At 43.5% G+C, this 13,297-nt stretch overlaps 1 protein-coding gene and 1 pseudogene across 1 annotated transcript; both read right to left on the bottom strand.

Annotated features, from left to right (window-relative positions):
• Window positions 1-250: 250 nt before the first annotated feature.
• Window positions 251-9,738, bottom strand: LOC115638123 (olfactory receptor 10A4-like). Its single transcript, XM_030539702.1, has 2 exons — window positions 9,538-9,738; window positions 251-1,192 (listed from the first exon to the last, which is right to left on the bottom strand). Exons 1-2 carry the CDS (start codon window positions 9,736-9,738, stop codon window positions 251-253), a joined length of 1,143 nt encoding a protein of 380 aa, XP_030395562.1.
• Window positions 9,739-11,276: 1,538 nt separating this feature from the next.
• LOC115638122 lies at window positions 11,277-12,357 on the bottom strand (annotated as a pseudogene).
• Between the last annotated feature and the right edge of the window lie 940 nt (window positions 12,358-13,297).

Below are 13,297 nucleotides of genomic sequence, written 5' to 3'. Positions count from 1 at the left end.
GCTCATTTAGGGAGAGAGACCCAGGAGAAGGGACTTAGAGGTCTCTCCACACCCGCCAGCTGGGAGGCCTGGCTGAAGAGACCTGCTGTGTGTACAAGGGCTGTAGGACGGGCCAGGCAAGACCAGTCTGTCTTGACTGGAAATGTGGGTTGCACTGTTTTTTTTTAAATAAACCCACCCCTGGACACACTTACATCTCCCCAGGCCACACTGGAATTCATTTGTGCCCTTGGGAAACCACACCCTACGTTCACAGAGGGCATGTCATCCCATGGAGCACCCTCTTCAGGGCTTCCTTGACCTCCTTGTTCCTCAGGCTGTAGACAATGGGTTTCAGCATGGACGTCACCACCGTGTAGAAGAGGGCCAGAAGCTTGTCGCTCTCCATTGAGTAGCTGGACTTGGGTCTGAGGTAGGTAATGATGCCAGAGCCATAGAAGAGCAAGACGACGATGAGATGGGACGAGCAGGTGGAGAAGGCCTTGTGCTTCCCCTCAGCTGATGGCATCCTCAGGACAGAGGCAATGATGAAGAGGTAGGAGGTCAGGATGAGCATGAATGGGGAGGTTATGAAAAGAAGAGCCACCAGGTACACGGCCAACACATTCATGGAGGTGTCCCCGCAAGCCAGCTTCAGGAGGGGCGGGATGTCGCAGAAGAAGTGGTTGATCCTGTTGGGCCCACAGTATGTCAGACTGAAGACATAGCTGGTCTGGCTCAAGCCCACTAGCATCCCCACCATCCAGGAGGCTATGGCCAGTTGGGCGCAGGCCCCCTTTCTAATGACAAGGGTGTAGCGCAGCGGGTTGCAGATGGCCACATAGAGATCGTAGGCCATGGCAGCCAGGAGGCAGCACTCAGTGATGCCAAAGAGGGTGAAAAAATACATCTGCATGGCACAACCCCATAGTGAGATCCTTCTGTTTTCTGACACCAGGCTCACCAGCATCTTGAGCACAATGGACGTTGTGTAGCAGATCTCCAGCAGGGACAGGTTGGTAAGGAAAAAATACATAGGCATGTGGAGGGACTGGTTGGATTTTATGATGGCCGTGATGAGAATGTTCCCAGTCAGGGACACCGCGTACATGGACAGAACCATTGCAAAGAGCAGCGCCTGCAGCTCCATCAGCCAGGAGAATCCTACGAAGATGAACTCAGTCACTGCGGTCTGATTTCCCTTGTCCAATGGCTTGGCGTATTTCAATGGCAAAGGGAGTGAACAAAGTCACACGCATCAGGGAGGAGAAAGCATGAAAGTCATTTATTTACCTTTTTTGATAAATGCAAAAATACGTCCAACTGAGACTGAAAATTTAGGCAAAGTGCTTGCAAACCAGCCAAAGAGGCTGGATGCTCAATTGCCATTAAAATTATTAGGATTTGGATATCCAGAAAATGGAAGCCATACCATGGATTCATCTACTTAGGCCTCCAACATTATGACCTAATTCAATCACAAGTTATTAGTAGAACTGGCTGGGAAATAATCTTTTTTTCCAGAAAAAAATAAAAATTGGAAGTCCAAAATCCAGATTTTTTTTTCACTTTTCAGTGGCCAAAATGAGAAAAATGATTTTAATTTTTCACATTTTCTACACAATCCTGAATATTTTCTATAAAAATAGTAATTCTACTGAGAAAACTCACAATCTATGATAAAGCCATTTTCTACAAAAAATATGTTTTAATGGAAAATGTTCTTACTAGTGGCTAGTTACTGGGATAAATTCAAGAATCACTGGGAAAAATTCTCTGCCTTGCATTATGCAGGAGTCCTGACTCAGTGATTTTAATTCATAGATTTTATTTCTAGCTTCAAAGGCCAAAAGGCTAGATTGGATCATTTCATCTGTCTTGCGTAACACAGGCCATAATGGACCCTTATGGTCTTAAAATCAGACCTTTCTATCTCATTGGATCTTATTATAACCTGTGTAGCTGACGGTACAACCTATCTCAGAGGGTTTAAAGATAGTTCATGAGAGGCTGAAGTCCTGTATTTTGGTTTGAATGGTCAAAGACAGTGTAAAGTTTTCTACACTATCCTCTAAATTTGCTCATTCCTAACAGAGATGTGTGACATTTTTCAGCCAAAACTTTTTTTTCTTTGGGCAGTGGGGAGGTTTAGAAAATGCAGATAAGATACAGAAATGCAGAAACATTTAGCAAATTCATGTCTGTTTTGCTGAACTGTTCATCTTGAAAAGAAAAGAAAAAAAGAAAAGAAAAGAAAAAAATCAAAATGTTTCATTCTGAGATTTCCAAAATGAAAGATTTTGATTTTTTGGGTCAACATGAATTTTTGTTTTTGAATTTTCTTCAATTAAGAAAAAAATCAGAAATGTACAAAAATGCTTGAAATTAAAACAAAACATTTTATTTCAGGTCAAACTAAATATTTTGGTCAACACAACACATTTGTCTTTTCGGTTTGCAAAAAACATTTCAAATAACTTTGTTTTCAAGTTATCCAAAATTTGTTTTCTTGTTTTGGAACAGCCAGAACTTCAAAAATCTATTATTTGCACTGCAGTTCAAACCGTCATAACCAGTTGTCTGAATCAGATCATGATGCTTTATTTTTGACTAATTCAGTGCTTAATAGTTTTTACCGACAAGGTATTTGGAACATTTTACTAAGACCAAACAAATCATTTTATACCTGCTAACAACCAGACAACTGATGCTAATTATTTTCATTTGCTGGTCACTGGAGATAGATTTCAGCCAGCAACAATCAGTTTAGAGGATGAAAAGCTTTACAATCCTTTGAAACGTGGGACCAGATGAACCAGCACGTGGAGCCCGAAGAAATGCATCTTCTCTGCCCTTGTTCTGTGCCTTTGAACTGAATTCGGTGGGAATGAATGCTGGGGAAATTGTTGCATCATTCAGTGGCTGGACATTTGCTCCCTGTCTGAGTGGAAATGAGCAAGCATTCAAAGATCCATGGCACATTCTCAGCTATTAGCCACTGTTTAGCGAAGCAGCAAACAGATCAGATGGAGAAAATCTTTAGCAACATTTAGTTCTTCTGACTGCTGTAATTTTAATTGAAAATAAGGGAATGGGCAGCAGAGAGGAGCACAAAGGACAGAGAAGATGCAATTACACTGAAGAGCTTTCTTGCTTTCCTTCTGTTTATGCATTGTGTCCATCAGCAGAGATCTGTTATCGTCTAACATCCCAAATATGCAATTTTCACATTTGGGAAGTGTGAAACTGCATCATTGCTTCGGGCAGGAGCAGCACTTGGCTGTCTGTATCTACCCGGTAGCTCTTTCCCTGTCCCCATTGATGTTAAGGCCCATAAAGTTTCCCCTCTCTGAGTCATGCCTGACAGCGAGATTCTTGGTGCCAGATGCTGGTGCATGTCCCTCCTGCTACCCACTGAGACACTGACTCTGGCAGACACCCTGGCTTTATTACAGAGATTTCCCTCTGATTTTCTGGCTAACTTGGAAGATAAAGGAGTTGATGATCTGGCCAATGAATCTTGGCATTGGTTACAGAGGTGTTCTGTGTAACACCTAGGATTTTTCAAAGGCATTTACACAGCTGCCTGTGTCTTGGTGAGTCCCAAATGATATTACAAATAACCCATCCCCCTAGATATTGCCACTGTACACCAAAGTAAGAATTCATCATTAGCAATGACACTAATAGCAAATGAATAAGCATTATATAGACACTTGGTATTATGGTGTTCAGCACAGTATACAAATCTATATAGAATAGAACTTTGACATTATTAGTTGTAGTAGTCATTGTCCCATCACACTGGCCTCTGTTCACCTGACTATGGCTTGAGGCCTTCAAGTTCTCAATGGATGGAATCAAAAATCTTTCTGCTCTGTGCTTTACAGACCGGCAAGTAAGGAAACATAGACACTCAGGCCTCACAGTGATCTGTGCAGGCTTGGGACACAGAGCAGCTAGTGAGAAACCCCTGCTCCAGCCCCCTGTGGTCTCCTCTCCTCCAGTCCAGTGCTCCAGATATTGTATTAATAATAACACCACTGAGCTCTTCTATAGCACTTGGAATCAGTTGATCTCAAAGTGTTTTATAAAGGAGGTCTCTGTGATCACCCCCATTTTATAGGTGGGGAAACTGAGGCATAGAGTGAGCTAGTGGTTTGCCCATCATCACCCAGCAGGCCAGAGGCAGAGTTGGGAACAGGATTCAGGTCTCCTGAATGCTAGTCCAGTGCTCTACTTACTAAAGCACATTCTCTTCTGTAGCAACAGTGGCATTATGAAAAAGTCTGGGATAATAAATAAATCTTGTGGTGTGCCCTGGAGTTGATTAAACCTAGATACTAATGGACCAAGAGCTCTAGGCAGTGATAGGTTTACTGGCTCTGTATCACCTCCAAATCTTTTACTTCTACCTCTGGATTAACTCCAGTCCTAATGTCATCAACAAATTGAAGGAATTTAGCAAGTGGGTGTTACTTATATTTCTGAGAGCTGTGCAGGAATCCAAGGTTTTGTTTCATGGGAAATTCTGCATTTTGCAAATGTTTCCATTCCAAAATGGATCAGAAAAAAAAGTTGAAATTTTCCATGAAACAACATTTTGAAAAAAAAATTATTTATTGTGGGTCAATTGAAATGCTTCATTTGGATGAAAATGAAACATTTCATTCTTATTTCAACTGTATCATCTCACATCATATCAGATACAAAAACTGAAATGAAAAGTCATTCCAAAATGGAGAACTGAAACATTCCATAGTGACCTTATCAGAATACTCCATTCTGGCAAAAAAAAACAAACAAACAAACAACAGAAATTTCATTGAAATGAATTCACTGAATGAACTTTTTTCAATCCAGATGAAACAGCATTTCCACTGAAGTCTAATGTTTATTATTATTTTTTCGAAATTCAAATGGGGGGGTTACTCATAAATAAGATCAAAGGCCAGATTTTTAAAGTAGTTAGATGTCTAAAATCCACTGAAATCAATTTGATTGAGGAACCAAGATATTTTTGAAAATTCAAGTAGGTGCCTAAATAGCTTTAAAAATCTGGATTTAGGTGCCCTGACACTGAACTCACAATCCACATAGGAGGAACTGCCCAGCCATTGAGAGAGAAATCCATGTGATAAAATAAATTAACTCAGTCTACAAATACAATACATTCCACCACCGGGCCCCTTCCCTCTTCCTTTTCCAAACTTCCTGTCACATAGATCCTCTCTGAAGCATGCCCTAAGTGTCAGCAGGGCTGTTTTCAACACTTCCCTACTATATACATATTTCATGGATATTAAGACCAGAAGAAACCGCTGTGGCCACCCAGTTTGAAAACACAGACCAGAGAGTTGCATCCCCAGTACAATGAGGATGAGCTACTGTTATTTATCGTAGTGTGTAGGAGCCCTCGTCATGGAACAGGAACGCTGTGCGAGTACTAGAAAATATCTTTTAGAAAGATATCAGATCTTGATGTAAAGACTCCAAGAGAAGAAGGATTTACCACATCCCTTGTTGAATGTTTCTAATGTTTAATTACCCTACCTGTTTAAAACTTGTGGCGTATTTCTACCCTGGATGTGTCCAGCCTCAATTTACAGCCATTGGATCTTTGGCTTCTAGGGGGCCTTTTACTATCAGAAATCCTTTCAGCCCATAAACAAGTCACCTCTTATCCTCCTTGAGCATTAACTAAACAGATGAAGTTTCCTTCATGTCTCACTGAAAGGAAGGTTTTCCAAACTTCACATATTTTTGATGGCTCTTCTCTGAACCATCTCCAAGTTTTCAACATCCTTTTTGAGGTGTGGAGACCACCAGTGTACACAGTATCCCAGAAATTATCCCTGCTAATCAAACATATTGCCACAAATTCTACCCTGCTTTTCACCCCATGACGCACCGAAGAAGTTTCACATTAAGTGGGGTGAGCACCGTCCCATTCTACTCCTAGCTCTTCCCTTGTCACGCTTGTTTAGAAGTCAAACCAGCTTGGAATCTGGGGCTTACCTCTGAGAAAGGCACCATTCTCCTGGCTGGCTAAGGACTTGCTTGTGGATAGAACCAGAGTATTTCAGCTCTCTTCCCCTGCCCAGAAGGACTCATCAGCTGAAGCTCACAGACACTTCCTCTGAGGAATATGGTGTTAGATCAGCATGTCCCTTTGGGTTGGCTCCCAAGGAGAGGCAGCTGCCTAATGCCTAGAACTGCCTTTGGAAATCCCAAGCCGAGGAGCTGTTTTCTATCTGATGTACAGGTCATTGCGTTAATGGGAGTTCCATGCACAGAGATCAACGAGGGTTCAAGAGTCTGCCTCACCAGGTTTAGATTTGTTGTAGTTTTACCATAAGACATTTTACCAGAAGGTTACCAAGGAAGTTGTGAAATCCCCACTCATGGAGGATTTTTAAGAGCAGGTTAGACAAACACTTGTCAGGGATGGTGTAGGGGTACTCGGTGCGTGTGTGTGTGTGTGAATTCAATGGTATTCTGAAGTCCCTTCTAGCCTGACATTTCTATGTTTTTTTTTCATGTATTGCATTGAGAGCATGAGGCAACATATGGGTAGCAATAGAAGCAAGTGTTCTGCCTCCTACTGAGCTCAGGGAATAGTCTGATGTGGTAGGACAGCCCAGTGATTGGGACGTAATATAGCCTGGTTCAGTTCCTGGTTCTGCCAGATACTTCCTGTGGGACCTGGGGCAAGTCATTTAGGGCCCAAAGTTTATATATTATATTATACCACAGCCAAAACATTTTATAATAAATATAATATAATCAGAACAGTAGTCAAAATGAGACATGAGTAACAAATAAGACTATTCCTAGGCCAGATTTTGCCTCTTACCTGCTGTGTATTTGAGGGTAAATGTGGGTAAATGGAATGTAGCCTGGGTTATTCACCTGCTAGGCTGGGTTTAACCTCACCACACAGACTTTGGTTCTTGTGGGCTGCAGTGATCACCACACAGAGGGTTTTGCAAAAATGCAGGACTAGGCCAGTGATATTCACACCTGTCTGAGTTAACAGCTGCAGAAAGAATAACCTATTGTCATAGAGAGCAATTAGATGTATTTGAAGAAATTTGGACTTGCTAGATACGTTTGGTTAAAAACACTGAAATGTTTCAAAGAATGCCTGACTTCCCTTCTGCCTGCCGCCTCCTCTTTTCCCCTTCCCCATCCCCAGTCATCTCCTTCCTCCTTCCCACCTTTCTCTATTCGTTTGTGTCTTGTCCTCTTTTATTACTGCTACACCCCCCAAATATGCTATGTCTGTGCAGCATTGTGCGTCTTTGTATTGTCTCACCTGGTTGCTTTGAGAAATTGTAAAATTGTGTAATCCCATAGTTCTACTGGAGTGGAGCCCTGTGCCTGACCCAAACCTGATGGGACTTGACTACAGGCATTGGGTTCAGGATGCATTGGGTACAGAACGCAACAAGTGTCATGTTAGGGTTGATGATGAAAATTCACACTCATGAGATGGAGCAGTCCAGACCCTGCACCTCCTCCAGACCCTTTCAGTGATGGGGAAAAAGAATGCGTGGAAGTGGGGGCTGGAGCTGGGTTGGGTGGGGAAGGGATGGCCAGGCAAAGCCATGTCATTTTAGGTAGTGGGAGGAGGGCTGTTTCCCCTCCAGTGCAGGAGACGCTCCCAGTTGTGTAAAAGCAGCTTCAGATACAGGCAACAGGGATCCAGGTGGGCAGCTGTTTAGGGTGAACATGGTGGCGAATGGGAGAAGGCTCTGCAACTCCAATTTTTGGCCAAAATCTCTCTTTTGGATTTTTTTGGCTGAAAACTTAAACATTTCCATGGGAAAAAAATGTTTTGGACTGGTTCCATTAAGATCCTATTATGACAGTACAATGAGTGTGGAGTGAGAATCTTAGCACATATGTGCTATGTATGTTGCTGAAGAAATTATAGGTAGATCACTCTGGGCTTTGCTGACACACGCCTGTGTTATTTTTTTTTCTTCTCTTTACAGAGGTAACCAGAAATTTCCCTTTTGTGAAGCTTGGCGGTCATATTAGCAGATATATTGTAGTGTTGTAACAACTGTCATATTTCATCAGCTCAGGTGAAAAAAGTATTATACACTAAAGGCCAGATTTTTAAAGACATTTAGGTGCCTAAAGATGCAGATAGGTGCCTAGTGTGCTTTTCGAACATATATTGGCTCCTAATATTTGTTGAAATCAATTAATTTTAGCTACTGAGGAGTTATAAAATCCCACTAGTGCCTAACTGAATCTTTAGGGACTTAAATTTATTTGAAAATCTGGTCTTAAGTAAATATTGAATAAAGTTAAAAGGGGTGGAATAACAAAGAAGTATTTGGAGATCTGGGGAAAGATTCTTTCTTTCTTTCTTTCTTTCTTTCTTTCTTTCTTTCTTTCTTTCTTTCTTTCAGAGAATACACAAGAAAAAATTAAGCATCTATCACCAAGTTCACCAAGTTAATAAATCTGTTTTATATTTTTTTTACCTAAAGCAGTGCTTAGTTTTAAGTGCAAAGGAAAATCTGATCAGGAACAGGGGCTGGTGCATTGTCCTCTCTGCATTGAGGGAGTGGCGGAGTGGGTAACAAACTTACACTGGTAAGGGTTTTGACCAGGACAAGACTGAATAGCTCTGGAGTCCTAGGGTGGGGGCTGAAGTTACTCTATGGTTGAGTGATTAGCAAAGGCATTCATGTAGCTGCAGCTGGGTGTGTCCCTGCCTGTGTAAATGCTTGTGTGAGCGCATGACTAGGAGAGGTCTGCAGCTTGTCACAGCATCACAGTGAGTAAGGGAATCCAGGCTGGTGAGACAGAAGGCTCAGTGGTACCCCAGTTCCAAGTTGCACCTCTGGGTAGTCTGTCACACTCGGTTCAGTGGTGAAGGCACTCAGCCAGGTTTATCAATGAACAGGGGCGGCCCTAGCCATTTCGCCGCCCCAACCACAGCGACACGCCGCAGGGGGCGCTCTGCAGGTCACCGGTCCCACGGCTCCAGTGGACCTCCCGCAGACGTGCCTGTGGGAGATCCACCGGAGCTGCGGGACCAGCGGACCCTCCACAGGCACGTCTGCGGGAGGTCCACCGGAGTCGCGGTACCAGCTGACCCTCTACAAGCACGTCTGTGCGATGTCCACCGGAGCTGCGGGACCAGCGGACCCTCCACAGGCACATCTGCGGAAGGTCCACCGGAGCCACCTGCCGTCCTCCCGGTGACTAGCAGAGCACCCCCCAGCAGCATGCCGCCCCAAGCACGCGCTGGGTATACTGGGGCCTGGAGCTGCCCCTGTTAACGAAGCATGGCTGTATGTATGTATGGCAGGTACAGGGGCACATGTATGCTCATTACAATGGACTCGGCTCAGTGAGAAGTGTGATTTTCCACTTTCCCCTCGGCTGAACCAAGACACCCCTTCTGCAACCTCTTTTGATGCACTGATACAAACAAGTTACATATTGCCCCTCCGATGTGATGAGTTACCACCCTCTACCTTGTCCTTGTTGGTTCCATCAAAATATCTCTAGCCATCACACTGTCATACTGACCTTATCTTTAGGCAGGGTCACTGTGTACCTGTTATCTTCCAAGGGTGTGTTCCTACCATCAAAGGTATTGGGGTGTTCTGGTACCATGCTTCTGGAATATGTTTTCCTGAGTTCCCTGTACCTAGCACTTCTCAGCAATGTGTCTCCTTTTGCAATACCAGCCCTGTTCTTGCCAATTTCTGTGAATGTGCAGGCAGCCATGTTTTGTAACAGGGCCTAACTTCTGCCTATAGCCTGACTCTTGCTAACTTTGCTTTATATCAGCAGGGCCTGATTACTTTACTTCAGGCCTTAGTCTTCATACCAGGCCCCTCATACCAGGCCTTATGTCTCAGGTTTTCTCTTTCTACTGCAGGAGCAAATTAAAACAATAGTCTTGTATCACACCCACTTTCCCTCAGGAAGGGACTGGCCTGCACCCATCTGTAGTCAGTTCCTGCTCTGAGCCAGGCCTATCTCATAGAGTCAGAGCTGGAGATCGGTCCCTGCTCCTGCCAACCCCCAAATGACCTGGGCTTTCCCCTGCTAGCTCCTCCCTCCAGTAATGGGGCAAAGGAACATAAGAACAGCCACACTAGGTCAGACCAATGGTTCATCTAGCCCAGTATCCTATCTTCCAACAGTGGCCAATGCCAAGTGCTTCAGAGGGAATGAACAGAACAGATAATCACTGAGTGAACCATCCCTTGTTGTCCAGTCTTCTGGCAGTCAGAAGTTTAGGGACACTCAAAGCATGGGCTTGCATCTCTGACCATCCTGGCTAATAGCCATTGATGGACCCCATGCTCTGTTACCCTTCCAGGGTTTCACTGTGTTGGGGTGATTTCAGGAATTCCCTGAGGACACGACATCTTTGTCCAATAAGTGATTGACACAAGCAGTTCAAAAACACAAAGCCTTTTAACACAAAAATCCCTATTGCAGTTAGCTAGAAGCACCTCGAACCGCAGTGACATACAATCAGAGGTGATCCTGAATAGGTAGCTTCCCGCTTCCGATGGCCAGTTGTCTGCAGGTCATCGGGGGAGAATGATTTGTGACCACAGCTCTTGCTAGCAGTTCTCAATTAGTGTCTTCTCTCTCGCTCCCCTCTCTCCTGCTTTGGTTCCCTGCCTCTTGTTTATCTTTATGGTTAAGACTTTGGACATGTGCTAACTTTGTGGTTAACCACTTGCTGCTGTGCTCCATGTCATGACCTGCTGCTTTACCACTTTTTGTTATTTTTCCACTTGCACACTTTCACTTAATGGTGGTAAAGCTTTCAAAAAGCAGTAATGCTTGTTTTCCATTATCATCCCCCAACTAATCTAGTTTTTTTTCTGCCCAGTTATAATTTTGGCCTTCACAACATCCCTGGCAATGAGGTCCACAGGTTGACTATGTATTGTGTGAAGATATGCTTTTTGTTTGTTTATTTGCTTGTTTTAAATCTCCTTTCTCGTGTTATGTGAAGAGGTAAGTAACACTTCCTTTTTCACTTTCTCCACGCCAGTCATGATTTTATAGAATGAAATGACCAGAACTGCACACAGTATTCAAGGTGTGGATATGCCATGGATTTAAATAGTGAAACAGAGGTGACTGAACCCACAGCAGCTCATTATCCTCTTCCTGGCCAGTGTGGCTTTGCATCACAGTATGTAAATAACTTATATAACCAAATTCTATTGAGTTCTGTGCTAGGTTATTTACAGTGGCCTAAAGGAATTAGGCACTAATCTGCCAATAGGAGTTGGATGCTAAACTTCCATAGGCTGTTCTGAAAATGACAGGCTAAACATGCCGTAGTTCTGCAGCACAGCTTTCCTTAAGGCTCCCTTCACCTCTTTGTTCCTCAGACTGTAGATGATGGGGTTGAACATTGGGGTGATGATTGCGTACATGAGAGACAGAGCTTTATGAAAGGCTAGGGACTGCTCAGCCAATGATGATATGGTATTCACCCACGAAAGCTTATGTCCAATACAACTGTTAGTCTGAAGGGTGCCACTGGACTCTTTGTTGCTTTTTACAGATCCAGACTAACACGGCTACCCCTCGGTTATTTGACATACATGATAATGCTAGTCCTGTATTACAGATTCATCACCAGCAGGTGAGAGGAGCAAGTGGAAAAGTCCTTTTGCCTCCTGGCAGAGAAGGCAATTTGCAGGATGGCTGAGAGGATAAAAATGTAAGACACAACAAAGAAGAGGAAGGAGGCCAGGGATACCAGGGAGCAGGAGATCAGAATAATCATTTCCGCCATGGGGCTTTTTGTGCAGGACAATTTGAGCAGCTCCTCCATGTCACAGAACAAATTATTAATTTCATTAAGGCCACAGAAGCTTTGCTGGGGAACCATCCCCACTGCTAATGCACTGACTGAGAAACCAGTTATTCAGGAGGCAGATACCAGCTGAAGGCAGACCCTGAGGCTAACATTATCGCTGAGTGGGTTGCATATGGCTAGATAATGGTCATAAGCCATGACTGCAAGTAGGAAACACTCAATGCAAGCCAAAGCACTGAAGAAGAACAACTGTGTGATGCAGTCCCTGAAGGACATTGTCTTGTCCTCTGCCAAGAATCCAGCCAGCAAACTGGGGACAATGACTGAGGTGTAGCAGGTGTCCAGGAAGGACAAGTTCCCCAGAAAGAAGTACATGGGGGTGTGAAGCTGCTGATCAGCCACAACTAGCACAACAGTGAGAAGGTTCCCAGCCATGATCACAATGTAGATCACTAGAAACAGCACAAATGTAGAATCTGAACTTCATCCAGGTTCCTGAATCCCAGCAGAATGAATTTGGTGATGGATGTTTCATTCTTCCATTGCATGTGTCCCATGTGTTCTCTGGAAAGAAAGAAAGAAAGATTGTCTCTCCCCGGATCTCCAGATATGTCCTTGTTCTACCATCCCTTTTAACTTTATTCAATATTTATTTAAGAAGTGATTTTCAAAAGATTGAGTGTTTCTCTACATTGCACTTTTGTCATTAAAACTTTTGTCGCACAGGGGTGTGAACAAAACATCCTCCTGAATGACAAAAGTTTTAACGACGAAAAGTGCCGGTGCGGACAGCACTTTCTTGGAAGCTGCTCTTTCGTCAACGAAGCAACCGCCCCTCATGGGAGAGAGGGCTTATTTTGTCACAGAGAGAGAGCTCTCCCAGTGACAGCTACACTGCTTACCTTACAATGGTGCAGTTGCAGCGGCACCGCTGCACCGTTTCAAGGTGTGCAGCATAGACATAGCCTCAGTTAGGCACCTAGTGGGATTTTACAACACCTCAGTACCTAAATTTATTGATTTCAACAGATATTACGTGACAGATGCTTTTGAAAATCCCACTAGGCTCTAAATACCTTCAAAAATCTGGCCCATAACCTTTTTAAGAGCATTAGCAAATCCATCTAGGAACGTCTCTGCATCTTTAGGCATATAAATACCTTTGAAAATCTGGCCCTTAGTGTATAATACTTTTTCACCTGACCTGATGACATATGAGTTTTCACAACAGGACAGTATATCTGCCAGCATGATAACAGAACTTCACAGAGGGGCACTTTTTGTTACCTCTGTAAAGAGAAAAAAATAACAGAGGCATATGTCAGCAAAACCCAGAGTGACTTACCTATAATTTCTTCAGCAACAAACATAGCACATATGGATGAGATTCTCACTCCACCCCCGTTGTATTGGCATAATGGGGTCTTAGTGGAATTGATCCAAAACATTTTTTTTCAATGGAAATTTTAAAGTTTTTAGCCAAAAAAC

Source organism: Gopherus evgoodei, chromosome 21, assembly GCF_007399415.2.
Source record: "Gopherus evgoodei ecotype Sinaloan lineage chromosome 21, rGopEvg1_v1.p, whole genome shotgun sequence".
Classification (NCBI taxonomy): Eukaryota; Metazoa; Chordata; order Testudines; family Testudinidae; genus Gopherus; species Gopherus evgoodei.
This window is presented reverse-complemented; position numbering and strand designations above follow the sequence as displayed.